At 36.2% G+C, this 19,145-nt stretch overlaps 1 protein-coding gene across 4 annotated transcripts in view; it reads right to left on the minus strand.

Moving 5' to 3' along the window:
• EPS8 (epidermal growth factor receptor pathway substrate 8) overlaps positions 1 to 19,145 on the minus strand; it is a 191,604-nt gene that overhangs the window by 59,213 nt on the left and 113,246 nt on the right. Inside the window, exons 2-4 of one of the 4 annotated variants that reach the window (XM_033408187.2) lie at positions 10,860 to 10,933; positions 8,561 to 8,634; positions 969 to 1,019 (exon numbers count right to left, since the gene is read on the minus strand). In XM_033408187.2, coding sequence (XP_033264078.1) covers positions 969 to 1,019; positions 8,561 to 8,634; positions 10,860 to 10,918 — 184 coding nt within the window. In that variant the 5' untranslated portion in view covers positions 10,919 to 10,933. The remainder of the gene's footprint in view (positions 1 to 968; positions 1,020 to 8,560; positions 8,635 to 10,859; positions 10,934 to 19,145) is intronic. The other 3 variants (XM_049695107.1, XM_049695106.1, XM_049695108.1) reach the window with 3 other exon arrangements.

The following is a 19,145-nucleotide window of genomic DNA, read 5'->3' on the forward strand; positions in this document are numbered from 1 at the left end:
ATTATATGAGTTAGACTACATTATTAAAATAATAAACACTGCAAGGAACATGTTTCACCACATCCACACCATGGAGAGTGTTAAAGGAGAGTCAATCATACTCACTGCCATTAAACTTTAACAATTTTCACACATCTACAGAACACACAAATGTGATACTCAGAATTGTAGATATAAGCTGTTAGAAAAAATAAGAAAGTTAGGTAGAAAGTTTCTGCACCAACTATTGAAAAAGCAAAAAGCAACCTTTGTTTTTCTTTTGTAAAATGCTGCAAAACCAAAATAAAATATGTGAAGGCAATATTTTGTATTTGCTGCTTTCTAATCAAGCAACTTGATTATTTGTAAATTTGCAGTTGCCCTATTTTTTCTAAAGCAGCATGCTATGGTGAAAAAGAGCTCTAAGTGGGAACCAGAAGAGTTTTGATTCTTACTTGGGCTCTGTCATTAAGTAGGAGATTGAACTTGGCAAAACTCTGGATCTCAGCACCCTTATTGTAAAATACAAGGGTTAAAGAAATAAGATCAAACTTCAAGACTCCTACAGTGGTAAAATTCTGTCTCTCTGTCTCTATCTCTTTCTCTCTCTGTCTCACACACACACCTTAGCTTTCCTAATAACCATTTTGTTTTTCCCAAATATAAACCTGTTTCTTTCAGGTAGTATAGAAACTTTTAGAGTTTCCTAAAACAACAGAAGTTGAAAAGTTCTGCTGAACATAAAAGCAGAGCAAGTACAAAAATATAAAGCACATATACAGACTAAGAATGTTAACACATAGAATTTTTTTAAACTTTGATACAAGTAATGACTTTTCATTTACATTTATCTTAATGCTTACATGAAAATATAAATATGCCTTATATTATATCACTATGATATTATTCCAATATATTCTATTTTTGCTTTTGCAGCATTAAAGTTACTTAATAAAAACAGACACACTACAAAATTCAGTATCTGCTACCTTTCTTTTTCTGTTTGGATGATGATCTGAAGAAGTATGATCCATCTGGTCCTACCAAAACAATGTGACCAAAAAGAAACATCTGGTTTCACCTAAAATTTTCTATTCTGTTATGACAAAACATAAACCTTAATTTACATATTTTAAAAAGTGAACAACCATAATTTTTCTGATTATTAGCTGAGGATTAATCAATGTGAGATATTAACAAATGGATAATTTTTCTTGGGAAAACCATTATAACTTTTAAAATACAATGTATAACTCAGGGACATATCTGAGAAAAGCACTTTTAGAAATAATCAATATTTCAGAATCACTGATTCATCATATTCTAACACAATTCTCCACGGCCAACTCAGAACATGAGGGTAGTTCTGTTTCCTCTGGTCTGATCTGAGGACACTAAAAGAAATGGCAGTGCTTGCCATGGTCTCCAGTTTTGATATGGCGACACCAGGATGTTCAAATGCTTTTCTGAGTCTTTCAGATAAGTGATTGGCAAACACAGTTGAAGGTCAAAAATATTATGTTTTGTAATTAAATATTCTCATTATGAAATAGTAAGACTTTGTTCCCCCAAATTTCCTAACACGTAGTTTCTCAATCCCACAGAAACGTACTTTACAAAAATAGAAAAACACTATTTGATAGTATTCATAAACAGCATGATGTTAACTGATTACTCTGCTTGCCTAAAAGATATGGTACCATTTCTAACTTTCAAAATCAAGGATCCATTTTAGGAATTCCTAAGCTCTTTCTCTCTCATGTTACACAATAAATAAGATGTATGTGTTATAAGAAATTACCTTTAAAAATCCTAAAAATGTATAAATGCCATAAAATGGATTTATAAATAAACTAGTGGTTTCAGTGATTTAAGTCAATGAATAAATAAAAGTGACTATTAACATTTTAATAGGAAATTTTGAAAGAAGGCTCCTAAAAGGCAATTATAGTACATTTATTTTTTATGAAAATCACATGTATTCTCAAGTACAGCTGTAAATAGGAATTATGCTCCTAAGCCTGAAAAATCTCACCCAAAGCCTTAAAACAGTGTGAAAAGCCTAAATAAAGTCTCCATGATACTCAAGATAAAGTCTCTCCTGACGTTCACGACTTTCTCTAACAATGGTTCTCAACCTTGGCTGCACGTTAGAATGAACTTTAAAAAACATCCTGCGCTCCCCACGCCCCCCACACCCCCCAGGATTCTAATGTAATTGGCCCAGGATGCAATCTGGGCCCTGGAATTTGGAAAAGCTCTCCAGGCAATTCTAACATGCAGCCAAGGTTGGAAGCTACTGTCCCAAAATCTGTGCAAGTGGCAACTCATCTACCACATCTTATCTCCTTAAGTTGAAAGTTTTTTCTTTCCAAATTAAGAGCGTAAATCACGGTCAGATAGTCTCTCTCTCTGAATCAATTAGAGCCAGGAACAAATTTTACTTGGTTACAGTACCACTGATTGTGTTTCACTGTTTTTCCTAATAGCTTTTATCCCATGGACCACAATATACAAACCCAGAAAGATGGAAGAATTCAGTCACCAAAGACGAAAATCCTGTAACGCATCATTTTAGCATTCTTGAGTTGATACGCTGCTGCGAAAACTGATATTCTACTTCCGGATCAGGAACTTAAACTTAGGTTTCAATGAACTTTGGATGATTATGATATATCACAATAGGTTCATCAGTTGTACCAGATGTACCACTCTGGGGGGCTGGTGACAGCGGAGGAGGCTAGGCTGTGTAGGCATATGGGAAATCTCTGTACCTTCTCCTCAGTTTTGCTGTGAACCTAAAACTGATCCCAACAAAGTCTTAATTTTAAAAAATTAGGTTTCATCTAACGCTTCAATGAGTACAAAGACAACTATAACAATATGCAGGTCTCAGCATTTAAACTGAATTCTCGTTTGCCTAGATTGCTGTTTATGCATAAGAGCAAGATTTGAAACAGCTAACATTCAGAAAATTGTTATTTTCTCTTTCTCTGAAAACAAAGTGCTGCTTCGAAAATAAGGACTTGATTATTAAAAAGAAAAAAATGTAACACAAAAGCAGCTGCTGAGTAGTCCTCTCCCTAAATAAAACAATGGGCTACAGTTCATATTACTTTACACTTATAAAACTTTCAACCACAGTAAAGGAGAATTCCTTTCTCACTAGTTTAGTGTATAATTTCCATAGAAGAGAGGTGGCTTAGTGGGAATCAGTAAGAAGCACTGAGTAAAAATTATAAGCTCTCATTATCTAGGCAACTATAATCACGGATTGACAAATCAGTATCTGAACAAGATAACTTTTTAAAATCAAGGTCATTTTTACAAAACTACATTATTTAAGAATTAATTGTATTGGCGAGTCAACAAGTCGTTAAAATAGCTTATCCCCGAGGAGAAAAGAAGCTTGAAAACTTTCAGCTGAGGTGGAAAAATTGCCAAAGTGTCTTTCTGAGTCACGTGCACTGACATACTCTATGAAGCAGAATTCTGACTCTACCATCGCCCAACCTCCTGACAGTAGATAATCAAGGGCCTTTTACTTCTTAAGAATTTCAAAAAGGTTTTTCTTAGAATATTTATTTTTTTCCAAGTAAATCACACTTTGTAAATAATGAGTATGGCGATAAGAGAAGTGGGTCTTAACCCTTCAGTGCCACCTGAATGTACAAGAGTTGGCCTGAGCTTCAGTTAGGACAAGTAAACAGAGAGCCTAGTTCCAAACCAAGATCAGGAGACACAGAGAAACAGAAAGAAAAACAAAGATAAGTACAAGAAGAACAATACGTGGGGTAGATATCTATTAAGAAAAGTGGTATATTCAGGAATATTGCTCTGAGAAAGTTGAGTCAAGCACTATGTAAAAATACAGGAACGTTTACAGTCAAGTCAATTATACAGAATGAACTGTATAGTTTATAGATTACTTATGCTCACTTCTTACCAGTACCTCCCTGAGAAGAACAAAGAAAATCAGGAAAAAAACAAATGTATTTTCCTACTTGCTAATATCACAAAAACGTTCAAACTTAAGGTAAAATGAAACTCGAGAGAGTGCCTGTCTGTCATGTTTATCTTTCACTACCTGGTCTCCCAACAATACTATAAATGTTGGTCATGACAATAAAGTATTACAAAATGATAATTCTGTGAAACTTACATTTTTCTGGAGACAGGATGACTTTAGACAGCTGATTATTTAAGGTAAATGGTCATATTCCAAATCTAGCAATATCTAATTTAAAGGAAAGTTATTTTTCTAGGAAGTTCAGCTGTTCAGCACACAGCAGAGAATCCACACTTAAATAAAATAAGTCCTCTGAGTGGCAGACAGAGACGTCACAATATTTAATATTAAAATCTGCACATTTTAATGCATAAGGGGAAGGTCTCTCAATTCCCCACTCAGAACCCATGTACACTACTCACGAGATTTCCTATTAGTTTCTCAGCCCACACATATCAGAAGCAATGCTAGAAGCAGGCATGTTACCAACAGGGAAAAGTTCATATGGGGTTATTAAAGCTGCTTGGGACCCAGACACATGGGAAAAACAGCCTCAAATACTCCAAAGGGAAAAGATTCTGAATGATCTGGTGTAAAGGTAAGGAATGCAGCCTCTGAGCACATGGCAGTACACAAGCTCGTGTGCACACCACTGACCCTCTGAGTCATGGACAAGAGGTTACAGGAGCCACGCCCCAACAGAAGGGAATGTTTTAATACTTTTTGCAAGCATGTTCCTTAAAAGCAATTTTAAAGCTTAAAGACATTGACAAGCAGGTTAGCCAGAAAAAAATGTATAACATTTTCAATTCCCTGATTAACAGCAGACAAATGAAATGTTACTGTCATGAGATAAGAAAGAAACCGTAGAAGAGAGAAATTAATACGTATTTCCTATTTATGTCGTCAGGGACTTTAGTGACGCAGAGCCTCTGACATGCTGGCTTTGACATTTCTTGTACAATAATAAAGAAAGGACAGTATAAGGTTATTAAAACTGCAGCACATTTTAACCATTTTCCTTGAATAAACTAACACATATCTAAAAGAAGCTAACGTATTGTCATAATCGTGTAGTTTGCATTTACAGGATTCATAAAAAAAAATTTCTAGTGATATCTGGAATGTAAGCTTAAAAACATATGATGAAAATTACTCCTTGGTCCTGTCAAAGTATCACTGTGATTAGATGTATAACATCATTTGGAGGTGACAGTAAAATATTAAATTTGAGAGTCTTGATGAATCTGAGGGCCCAGGACAAAAAGTGACTCTCCTATGCCCTTCCTCACTGCCATGAGAGGCTCATTACTTCTATTTTTTCCTATAAACTTACCACAATATTATTATCATTTCTATTTTGTAGTTGAGGAAACTGGGACCAATAGGTTAAACCATTTGCTCAAAATGGCAGCCCTTTGGTAGAAAGTGTCATGATTCAGCCACAGATCGTTTGGCCTCCCAAACCCACGCCTCTCCGAGAGTCATCCTGAAGCAATCTGCATGGCGCATTATGGGGTCAGACTGAAAAGTGTGCTCATAAAAAAGACCAAGTTGCATGAAACTCCTGATACAGTGACTAGCCTGTGGTCGGTGTATAAAAAAACAGTGGTCATTACCGTGAAACTCATGTTTCAGTGCACTAAGTAATACCTTCATATCCCAGAGAAGTCCATGTACCAGCCATGAAAACAAATGAATTCTTGAAGGATTTATTCAACTGGTTTAATCATTGTGAAAGGAGAAATCTTCAAGAAAATGCACACACTGTGACACAGTAAATGACATTACAAATCTCTCCTCTACCAAGTTTCTAGTTACAAAAAACTACGCAGATTGGGAGGCTAAACACTCCCAATGTTAACTAAATATAGTTAAAACTTCAAATAGAATTTGTTCATTGCAAAGGTTTGTTCAAAACCTGGACGTGTTTCTCCACTGTCATTCATGCATCTGACCATTCGTTCCATAGGCGTTTATTGGGAGCCTGTCGGAGAGAAGGCATACTGTGTGTGTGTGTGTTTGTGGACAGCAAGCTGGGAGGGAGAGGTGAGTATTAGCTACAAGGAGGAATGAAACATTACCTGCAACTTCAAGGGACTTAAAACCCTCTGACTTGTAAGCCTAATACACTGCTAAGTGTTCTTTCGTCCGTATAAATGTCTCTTGCATTTGCCCCTTTCCATCCCTCTATTTATGTCCTCTGTTTTACCAATATGCTGTTCATTGGCTTCACACTACACAAGATTGACTGTTATATTTTCTTACCATCAAACTTTTTAAAGTTTTGTGACTTTGACAAATTACCTCACCTTAAAAAGGAGCCTCAGCTTGCTTTATACGTAAAAGGAGAGAAATAAAAATTTACTGCTTAAAAGCTAAAGATTCAATCATTGGAGCTATGATTTTATGAAATTGCTCCCAACACAAAATAAACATTAACATTTGCAGGTGAGTACTACTTTTTATTCCTTATTCCTTTCTTAGCTTTCTGAAAATAGACTTTGGGATCTATGGTAGTTGTGAGATGATTAATACTCTTTCTCCTTAACAAAAATCTTCGGGCTATTATTTAGATATCTGACTTACCTACATTATTTAGGTCTCTGATTCACCTACTTCCATCCATGCTCATCAAATCCATGCTCAACTGCTACCAGAGTGATCCAAGATGGATATGACCTATGATTCCCCCAGTTAAAACACTTCAGTGGCCATTCCTTGTAAACAATGTCCAAATGCCTTAGCGTGATTTTTCCCAATGTCGTCCGTGTTTATTTTTCCCATCTTATTTCCCGGTGCACCACCTTGAGCCCTCCAGTTAACACTTAACTGTTTGCAACTCATTGATGCATTATATTCATTCTACAGTTATTTACTGAGCATAAGTTATACATTAGCCACTGTGCTAAGCTTAGGGAATCCTGAAGTAACCAAGGCAAATGTGACCCACCTTCAGAGAGCTTATAGTCTAGTTTAAAAGGGTTCATACAGCTGTTTACAGCACCCTCCAGCCCCACAAATGCCCGGAGAATTTCAGAGCTGAATCTCTCTATGAAATCCCTCCTGCCTACCTGCCCTGCCCACATAGAAGAGCTGACCCTGCCCACATCCTCCATCTGCACTCATACACATTGCCATCCAAGCTTATCCAGCACTTTATTATAACAATACATGCACGAGTCTACCTCACCAAGACAGTGCACAAGCAATGACCATCTCCTATTCATCTTTGAAATGAATCAAAGGACATGGAAACAGACACTGTGAAGATCATGGCCAAGCACACAGAAACACGTAATAACCTTCTGTCTAGAAATGAAAGACTGAAGGAATTGATTATCTTTGCAAAAACCAAAAAAAATTTTCCCTTTTCAGTTTCTTCAAATCATTCTGTAGAGTGCAAGTCCCTTAGGGTCAAGGACCATATGTTACTGGCCCTGTGCTGGGCACATACTAATCACAAAATAAGTATTTGTTGAATATATACAGTTCATAATGACTAGGTCATGGTAAGAATGTCACAATATCGTACTCAAGAGAACTGAAACCAACGCTAATCAGATTGACAAGGCCACAGAAAATGTACCTGTGTACGGTATAAAATCCATTTTATGATTGTATAATTTGAGTCCTCAAGTCTAGTCACTGGACATATAGGCAGAGAAAGAATCACAAAACCTTAGAATGAGTCATTCTTGCCACAGCCAAGATACTGTAGCTCTAGGTGACGTAAAAAGAAACGAATTTCAAATTTAGAAAATGCTATTGGTTCCTATAGTAGATAATAACAATAATAGCAAATATATACAGTGTTTTTTGCTTGCCAGGCACTGTTCAAAGCATTTTACATGTACTAACTCATTAAATTCTCCTGTCAACCCTACAAGATATCTCCACTATACACACAAGCAAAATGAGGGACAGACAGGTAAAGTAATTTGCTCAGCTGATAACTGGATTTGCACCCAGGACGTCTGGCTCCAGTGTCTTTGCTCTTAACCACAATACTAGTCTCATTCTTTATGGTTGCATAATAATAAAAGGCCATGCAGACCCTGTGAAAGCAAACGCCTTCCTAAACATATGTGGTATATTTCAGGAGTCCTTAACTTCTTTGTAGTATTGACTTCTATTTTATATTTGAAGTTTACAAAAAAACCCCAGTATTTATAAGTGAGACAATAGAGGGAGGACAATGGAAGTTAGAGAAGGATCTGAAAGAAATTATATAAGGGCTGTTGGTCATACCGTAATACTACCTAAACAAACATATCATACATAATTAGATGGGAAAATCCACCTAAGGTACTGGTACCGTGCAAAAAGACTCCTTAGAAAGTACTGAATACATTTCATCTGTAGTTCTAAATTGTATGACAGCCAGCAGAGATTAATGGCGTTGGTAGCTTCTGTAAAAATTATTTTTAAAATAATCCTTATCTATCAATCGCTACTTCATTCCCAATAATATAAACAAGGCATGGGTTCAAGCTACGGCTTTGAACAAGTCATTCATAAAAAGTAAGTAGTTAGAAATAGAATTATACCCCATTAAATACACAAACGTACCATAGAGAGCCTTTGCACTTGTTCTTGAACTGTGTTCTCTGTCCATGGAAAAGGTGGGTGGTGATCCGTAGCCACTGCAAAAAAAAAAAAAAAAGGTCATCGTGCTGAGTTAAAGTCCAAAGTAAGCAATAAAATGTCAAAAGTACAAATAAAAATTCCAGTGGACCACAATCACCATGTGTTTTTAAAGAACATATAGAGTTTATACAACCGGCTCTGTAAAATAGAGCCAGATACTGATCCAGTCAAGAAATAGGCTATTGGATCCTGACCCACCATGGATGGAGGCCGGTACAAATGGCAACCTCTCAGGCATCAAGTCAGAACCACAGCCAAGGGGATTCAACAAGGTTGAAGCTGCCTTAGAAAAATTTAAGTCTGCCATACTGAATTGAGCTGCGAGCAGTGACCCAATCATAAAAAGTTCTCAATCATTTAGACTGTAACGAAATAGACACTACTTTCACAAATACTTAAAATGCAGTTAATGAAAATAACCCGGTATCATTAAATTTGACCAGCTTTACCTGGTACTTCTAGCTTACTCTTGCTGTTATGTGAAGTAAACATATTATTTGAATTTTTAAAATGTATTCAGTAAACATTTATTAAGCCCTAAAATCTAGAAGAATGAGGGGTCAGGCGGGGCGGGGGGAGGGTACTGTTAATAAAACAAGTAAAAAAAAAAGTTAAAAAAAGATAAATAAATAAAAATAAAATAAAACAAGTAAAATGGTTACAACAGAATGTGACATCTGGGTTAAACTAATAGATATAACATCAAATAAGGACTAAATTTTTATAAGGATGCCCAAGAAGGCTTCACTGGCATTTAAGCAGAATCTAAAAGAATGGAAAGCAGTTCTAGAGGCAGGTGGAGAATTAAGTGAGGAAAAAGCATGTAGATCTGGCTCAAGAACTAGCATGACGCCCGAGGGGAAAAGCATCTAGTGGGATTGGAAGAGATGAATGACTCGAGAAGTAGGGAAGGCAAATAGAGGGCTTAAGGATTAAATTTCTATTCTCTAGATGGAGTAAATATCTTTATACTGGGAAGTAACATGATCCAAACAACTTTTTAAGAAAGATAATCCAGGAATTAATGGCAAGGTAACCAGATGGAAAGGTGCTGCAAAAATTCAGGTAGGAGATAAAGGCCACAAATAAAGTTAGAAAAGAAAGAATAGTATGGGATAGAATCAAGAGTTCCTTAATAGAAGAAATTATAATAAATTCATGATTAAATGGATATTTGTTATAAGAAAAAGAAAAAAATTGAGGGTGTGGCAAAACTTTCTGGCTTGAATAAATTGATGGACAAGATGAAGATAGTACTTGACATACTCCCCTGGTGTCTTTGCAATCATCTTTGTAAAGAGGAAGGTGAAGCAATGTGAACAACCTGGTTCTGAAAAATGTGAATAACGTGGTTGTGAAAAATAATGAACTCTATACCATGATGGGCAATATAAAATAACAACAATATTAACCACAATATATAAGGCAATGGCCACTTAAGTCAGGGCGGTGATTTCAAATTATATCTAAAGCCATAGGGACTTGTCTCTTTTTGTTTTACCCAATGGTAAATATCTTGAGAGACTGGACTAGATGACATTTAACTTTCCTCAAATGCAAATATTTTATGAATAACAAAAAAAGAATGCTCCAGGGGGCTTCCCTGGTGGCGCAGTGGCTGAGAATCTGCCTGCCAATGCAGGGGACACGGGTTCGAGCCCTGGTCTGGGAAGATCCCACACGCCGCGGAGCAACTGGGCCCGGTGAGCCACAATTACTGAGCCTGCGCGTCTGGAGCCTGTGCTCCGCAACAAGAGAGGCTGCGACAGTGAGAGGTCCACGCACCGCGATGAAGAGTGGCCCCTGCTCGAGACAACTAGAGAAAGCGCTCACACAGAAACGAAGACCCAACACAGCCATAAATAAATAAATAAATTAATTAAAAAAAAAAAGAATGCTCCAGAGAAAGTGAAAGCTATGAAGTAGAGTATGTATGCAACTATGGAATGCTTTCCATACATTTTAATACATAAAATACCAGAATCAAACGTCTTCTATTAGATCACTATCATTGGGGTTGATATTACTTAACCATCTTTTTCTTAAGAGACACAGTAAACTTTTAACAATAATGTATCTTAGTGTTAGAAAGAAATTATATATTGAGGAATGAACTACATAAAGAAATGAAAGAGATCTTTTCATTGAAAATACAAAACAATTAAAACCACCATATCAAATTTAAAAAACCAAGAAATTAAATATAAAATTTCCAACTTACTTCATTTGAGATGGATATATTCCAAAACCACTGGGATGATTAGAAATATGACCATTCATTATGACTTTAATGTTCTGAAAAAAGAAAGGTACATGGATTGAAGGCATTAAAAAGGTGAGACATCTCAGTTTTAAAGTTTTTCATTCAACAAAATATGTGTCACTTCCAAGATGATGCTAGAAATATAAAGATCTCCACCCTCAAAGAGCTCAGGCTCCAGAAGTACAGATGGACATATAAACAAAGATTAAATTGGCATTTAACATTAATACACTAAAATTGTAAGCAAATATAAAAAAGAAAAATTTTAAATATAATTCTGAACCCTCCAACTACAAACACATAATTCTATATTCCCCTCAACCTCATCATTGGCAGTTTTATGAAATGTTACTTTGTTTAATGTTTCATTATGAAAGTAATATAAGCTCATAAAATTAAAAAACTTGAGAAATATGGAAAAGCACAAAATACAAAAAAGTACAGAGGGGAAAAATATCACCCAGAGCCCTATCATTTAAAGATAACCATCAGAGGTTCCTTAAAGAACTAAAAATGGAACTACCATATCCCACCAGCAATCCCACTACTGGGCATATACCCTGAGAAAACCGTAATTCAAAAAGAGTCATGTACCACAATGTTCATTGCAGCTCTGTTTACAATAGCCAGGACATGGAAGCAACGTAAGTGTCCATCGACAGATGAATGGATAAAGATGTGGCACATATATACAATGGAATATTACTCAGCCATAAAAAGAAACGAAATTGAGTTATTTGTAGTGAGGTGGATGGACCTAGAGTCTGTTATATTGAGTGAAGTCAGAAAGAGAAGAACAAATACCGTATGCTAACACATATATACGCAATCTAAAAAAAAAAAAGGTCTGAAGAACCTAGGGGCAGGACAGGAATAAAGACGCAGACGTAGAGAATGGACTTGAGGACATGGGGAGGGGGAAGGGTAAGCTGGGTGAAGTGAGAGAGTGGCATGGATATATATACACTACCAAATGTAAAATCGATAGCTAGTGGGAAGCAGCCACATAGCACAGGGCGATTAGCTCGGTGCTTTGTGTCCACCTAGAGGGGTGGGATAGGGAGTGTGGGAAGGAGACACAACAGGGAGGGGATATGGGGATATATGTAAATGTATAGCTGATTTACTATGTTATAAAGCAGAAACTAACAAACCATTGTAAAGCAGTTATACTCCAATAAAGATGTTAAAATAAATAAATAAATAAAAATAACCATTTAACAGTCCTGTCAATTTCCTCCAGTCTTTTTTCCTGTATCTAGTTTTCCTTCCTTCCTTCCTTCCTCCATCCCTCCCTCCCTTCCTTCCATTTTCTTATTTCCTTCTTTCAAAGTACATTTGACAACATCCTATATATACACTTGGATACACCTTTTTTTTCAAGACGGTATTCATTTACACAACTTTTCCTTTTCACAAGAAAACAACTTTTTAAATTAACACCATAAATTTATCTTCAGAAACCATTTTTAATCTGTTTCACAAATTAAACAAATTTCCTTCAAACAAGATAAATGCAAATAAGTAAAACTTCCTTACTGCCAAATCCAACGGCCTTTTTTTTTCTCCTCGACAGTACAGCTACACCTGAATTACTTCTATTCACCCCTGAACGTGTGGCCCTTCCTGCTTTCTGTGGCACTAAACTATTTTGGATCTTGTCTTACTTTTCTGACTTCTGTATACATTACATTACTATGTCTTTTCAATAACTGAGAGGTAGGTAGGACATAGGCCAGCTTTATTATAAGACAAAGGCAAAGAGTAGAAATATTAACAACTACTGTGTGAGTTAATTGTCAGGTACTATGATGGATCCTGGCACTACCAAGGTGATCAAAAGAGACATAGCCCTAGCTTTGGGCCAATAGTCTAGTGGGAAAACAACATTTAGTGAATAAATATAAAATTTTAAATTGTTGTTACTATCACAAAGGGAAAATTCAGGGTCACTTGGGGGCGTATATAATATGGGAACTTAATTCAGATTGGGAGGGCACAGAAAGCCTGCATAAAGAACATTCAAGACCTAGTAACTTCCAGTTAATTCTTTCTCATTCTTCACATTTCAATTCAATCACCGTGTCCTCAGGGAAGCATTTACTGACCTCTGTGAATAGATAAAAGCCCACCACTATCAGATACTCTCAGCACAATACACAATTTCTCAAAGTATTTACCACAGTTGTAATTTCTCATTTGTTTAAATTAATTCCTGATTCTTCACTAGACTTTAGGCTCCATAAGGGCAGAGCTGCTTTGATGACTGCTGTTTCTTAAGCAGTAAGAAGAGTACAAAATATTTAATATTTGAATTAAATATTAATTCAAATAAAGAAAGAAGGAAGGAGAGTCCACGTCCTACTCTTCAAAGAGTTTATTGTATTCTTAAGGAGACAAAACCAATCCATATGAAACACAAGTAAGTAAGTCCCAATGTATGTGGCTCTATTTTAAACCTACTAGAGGTTCTGAGGTAGGAAAAGCAAGGCAACTGTCAATATTTTGAAGGGCTGGGACTTGACCTAGTTCTTAAAGAATGGATAGGATTTATAAAGGTCCTCAAAACACTCAAGTTTTTTTTTTTAATTTATTAGTATTTTTAAATTTTATTTATTTTTGGCTGTGTTGGGTCTTCGTTGCTGCGTGCGGGTATTCTCTAGTTGTGGTGAGCGGGGGTTACTCTTCGTTGCAGCACGCGGGCTTCTCACTGCAGTGGCTTCTCTTGTTCCGGAGCACGGGCTCCAGGAGTGCAGACTTCAGTAGTTGTGGCATGCAGGCTTCAGTAGTTGTGGCACAGGCTTAGCGGCTCCATGGCATGTGGGATCTTCCCGGACCAGGGCTCGAACCCATGTCCCCCGCATCGGCAGGCAGATTCTTAACCACTGCACCACCAGGGAAACCCAAAACACTCATTTAATTCAACCTTTCCTGAAGTCTTGTCCATATTTATTCACAGCTTAGAAGCAAATTTCCAAATTAAGGAACAAAGAAATATTGACCTCTAACCAAGTATTGCATCCATAAAATTACATTACATTTATACTATATTATCATTTGTTTTTATTATTGTTGTTTATTTTCCTTCAATTTATACTTAGATACAATCAGTGTACAGAGGTAAACCAATTCTCCAGAGAAAAATAAACCCCTGATTTGTAGTACTTCCTGATTTCCTTGGTATAAGTATTCCCACCATGGCCCATTTCAAGCTAGCATTGGTTTAACAGCAGCTTACAAAATCCTAAATATTTCACAATTGGCTCTCATAAGTCTACAGAATCAAGAGAGAGCACATCACTGTTACGTCCTGGAATTTGGGCCAGGACAGAGGCCTGGGATAACATTATGGATCTAGAGCTAAAGGTTAGGACAGAGGCTTTCACAGACGCCTGGAACTTTAACACCATTTCTGGCACTAACTAGCCGAAAGGAAGTCAATTAAGCCTCTGTCTCAATTTTCTCATCAGTAAAATACAGATAATTCTTGGTCTTTCTAGCTCACAGGGCTAGTGAAAGATCAAATGAGATAGATGTACAAGTTTCTTCTAAAGTTAAAAAAAAAAAAAAAAGAAGTATTCTTTTAAAACAAGCTGGTTCATTCAGCACATAAATTAAACCCCCAGGGTTTGCAGTCATTTTGATCTCGTTTGCATTTTAAACCCACAGCAGGTGGTTTTAGTGAAAAGAGATAGCCATAACCATCTCATCTTTTTCATGTTTAATTCTTCATGACAGTCAAATAAATTCGGGGTTTGTTTTGCTTTAAAATAGTGATCTGTCAGAATAAGAGAACAGAATAAAAGGGAATAGAAAATGTTGATTTGCTAAACTGAATTTTAAATATAGAAACTTTACTCTTTGGCAACCATAGTGTCATTTGTCAGAGATGCTCAGGTAGCAACATAGAAGGTTTCAGATATTTAAACACAGCAACACAGGGCACACCTTGCAAAGGAAACAATTACAAATGTTTTCTCCCCTTTAGGCTTTTAAGAGACATATCCAATTTATACCTATATGGACTATATGTATATATAATATAGAAGAACCATCAGTCTTACTGAGAAATTAGCTGCTTTTATTTTTATTAACTCTTAAAACAACTTAAAAACTGAGACAAAGTTTTTCTTCATTACTTTTTTTTTGTTTTTGTTTTTGTTTTTTGCGGTACGCGGGCCTCTCACTGTTGTGGCCTCTCCCGTTGCGGAGCACAGGCTCTGGACGCGCAGGCTCAGCGGCCATGGCTCACGGGCCGCTCTGCGGCATGTGGGATCCTCCCGAACCGGGGCACAAACCCGTGTCCCCTGCATCGGCAGGCAGACTCTCAACCACTGCGCCACCAGGGAAGCCCTCTTCATTACTTTTAAGGACTCACAAATTCAGTTAACTCTACTACATTAACTACTTAATTCTAAAAAAGTGTACACTAAAATCTTCATAATAGCTTCCAACAAATCTGAAATAAGAATATCAGTTTCCTTATGAAAACATTTCTTGTAAGTCATAGTTACTATAATTTTCTCCTTATTTTCTCCAGCAAATAAAGTGGTAAATTTAAGATCTCAGTTCAAGATACCCAAAATGTTGAACACTGAAATTTTCAAAGGAAAATAAATAGAATGTATGAAAATCATGGTAAGCAGAAACAAATGAGGCTATATTAAGGCTAAACCAGCAAGTTAAAATTGTATTGTAAAGTTTAAGATCCCAAATATAAATAAATAAACAACAATTTATATTTCCGTTTCTTTTCTTCACTCTTGCTTGCGTATGGTATCAATTTTCAAATTGATGAATGAGTTTGTAGTCATCACGCAGTGTTAGAATCCCGTCTACCCAATCTAGCTACCACACGATGACTTGTGCTCTCAGAAAAATGTCACAGACACCTTTCTGTTTCTGTTTCTGTTTATTTAAGTTTCTGTTAGCCTGTTTGAGTGTACCTATCTTGAAGTATCTGTATTTCAATTTCAGTTTAAGTCACATCTCTGGGTCTAAGTTATAACCAAGATAGGGGTGAGGAGATGGATTACCATCATTATTTAGGGTTTTAACTAAAAGACCGTTGAAATGTAATTTCTACCAATACTTCGTGACATTGTCTACTAGTGATTGCGCTTCATTTACTAAAAGACAAAAAAATGTGCTTTAAACCTGGTAAATCATCACATATTCTGTCTCCTTCTGTGTCTTCTAGGAGTAACTTTTCAATACATCTTACCAGTACTGTTGTCTGTAGAGATGTCACCTTCTCTATTTCTCTGTGTCATTTGGTCTAATATTTAGTAATAAAGAATTTGTGTGTGTGAATAAATTTAGGAAACTAATAACACTAAACTGTTATGATAACAGTAATAATAATGATGATGACAATAGTAGCTTACACTCGTGAAGGTGTCACAATAATTTCTAGGCCATATGGAAGCACAATATTTTCTCAAGGCCAATATCGATGTAGAAAGAGTAATTCTGTGCCTTAAAGGCACAATACCTTGTAATCACTTAAAATAATTAACTTGACTCCTCTTTTTTTATAATTCTGAGAAAAATGTTTCACTGTTTATAGGTAAGATCATAATTTGGGGGAAAACATATGTTCAATTCAGAATGTTGTTGGTTTAACAATTAGCTGAAGAAAAATATTTGTTACTAAAATTTAATAAGCAGAAGAAGAACTACAATCCTGCAATCTGTGGAACAAAAACCACATTCATGGAAAGACAGACAAGATGAAAAGGCAGAGGGCTATGTACCAGATGAAGAAAAAACATAAAACCCCGGAAAAACAACTAAATGAAGTGGAGATAGGCAACCTTCCAGAAAAGGAATTCAGAATAATGATAGTGAAGATAATCCAGGACTTCAGAAAAAGAATGGAGGCAAAGATCGAGAAGATGCAAGAAATGTTTAACAAAGACCTAGAAGAATTAAAGAACAAACAAACAGAGATGAACAATACAATAACTAAAATGAAAACTACACTAGAAGGAATCAATATCAGAATAACTGAGGCAGAAGAACGGAAAAGTGACCTGGAAGACAGAATGGTGGAATTCACTGCTGTGGAACAAAATAAAGAAAAAAGAATGAAAAGAAATGAAGACAGCCTAAGAGACCTCTGGGACAACATTAAACACAACAACATTCACATTATAGGGGTCCCAGAAGGAGAAAAGAGAGAAAGGACCAGAGAAAATATTTGAAGATATTATAGTCAAAAACTTCCCTAACATGGGAAAGGAAATAGCCACCCAAGTCCAGGAAGCGCAGTGAGTCCCATACAGGATAAACCCAGGGAGCAACACGCCAAGACACATAGTAAGCAAATTGGCAAAAATTAAAGACAAAGAAAAATTATTGAAAGCAGCAAGGGAAAAATGACAAATAACACACAAGGGAACTCCCATAAGGTTAGCAGCTGATTTCTCAGCAGAAACTCTACAAGCCAGAAGGCAGTGGCATGATATACTTAAAGTGATGAAAGGGAAGAACCTACAACAAAGATTACTCTACCCAGCAAGGATCTCATTCAGATACGATGGAGAAATCAAAAGCTTTACACACAAGCAAAAGCTAAGAGAATTCAGCACCACCAAATCAGCTCTACAACAAACGCTAAAGGAACTAAGTGGGAAACACAAGAGAAGAAAAGGACCTACAAAAACAAACCCAAAACAATTAAGAAAATGGTCATAGGAACATACATATTGATAATTACCTTAAACGTGAATGGATTAAATGCTCCAACCAAAAGACACAGGCTTGCTGAATGGATACAAAAACAACACCCATATATATGCTGTCTACAAGAGACCCACTTCAGACCTAGGGAAACATACAGATGGAAAGTGAGGGGATGGAAAAAGATATTCCATGCAAATGGAAATCAAAAGAAAGCTGGAGTAGCAATACTCGTATCAGATAAAATGGACTTTAAAATAAAGAATGTTACAAAAGACAAGGAAGGACACTACATAATGATAAAGGGATCAATCCAAGAAAATATAACAATTATAAATATATATGCACCCAACATAGGAGCACCTCAATACATAAGGTAAAGCTACCAGCTATAAAACAGGAAATCGACAGTAACACAATAATAGTGGGGGACTTTATCACCTCACTTACACTAATGGACAGATCATCCAAAATGAAAATAAATAAGGAAACACAAGCTTTAAATGACACAATAGACCGGAGAGATTTAATTGATATTCATAGGACATTCCATCCCCAAACAGCAGATTACACTTTCTTCTCAAGTGCGCACGGAACATTCTCCAGGATAGATCACGTCTTGGGTCACAAATCAAGCCTCAGTAAATTTAAGATAACTGAAATCATATCAAGCATCTTTTCTGACCACAACACTATGAGATTAGAAATGAATTGCAGGGAAAAAAAACGTAAAAAACACAAACACATGGAGACTAAACAATACGTTACTAAACAACCAAGAGATCACTGAAGAAATCAAAGAGGAAATCAAAAAATACCTAGAGACAAATGACAATGAAAACACGATGATCCAAAACCTATGCGATGCAGCAAAAGCAGTTCTAAGATGGAAGTTTATAGCTATACAAGCCTACCACAAGAAACAAGAAACCTCTCAAAAAAACAATCTAACCTTACACCTAAAGGAACTAGAGAAAGAAGAACAAACAAAACCCAAAGCTAGCAGATGGAAAGAAATCATAAAGATCAGAGCAGAAATAAATGAAATAGAAACAAAGAAAACTATAGCAAAGATGAATAAAACTAAAAGCTGGTTCTCTGAGAAGAAGAAACAAAATTGATAAACCATTAGCCAGACTCATCAAGAAAGAGAGAGGACTCAAATCAATAAAATTACAAATGAAAAAGAAGTTACAACAGACACCACAGAAATACAAAGCATCCTAAGAGACTACTACAAGCAACTCTATGCCAATAAAATGGACAACCTGGAAGAAATGGACAAATTCTTAGAAAGGTATAACCTTCCAAGACTGAACAAGGAAGAAATAGAAAATATGAACAGACCAATCACAAGTAATGAAATTGAAACTGTGATTAAAAATTTTCCAACAAACAAAAGTTCAGGACCAGATGGCTTCACAGGCGAATTCTAACAAACATTTAGAGAAGAGCTAACACCCATCCTTCTCAAACTCTTCCAAAAAATTGCAGAGGAAGGAACACTCCCAAACTCATTCTGTGAGGCCACCATCACCCTGATACCAAAACCAGACAAAG

This window comes from Orcinus orca, chromosome 11, assembly GCF_937001465.1.
Source record: "Orcinus orca chromosome 11, mOrcOrc1.1, whole genome shotgun sequence".
Lineage (NCBI taxonomy): Eukaryota > Metazoa > Chordata > Mammalia > Artiodactyla > Delphinidae > Orcinus > Orcinus orca.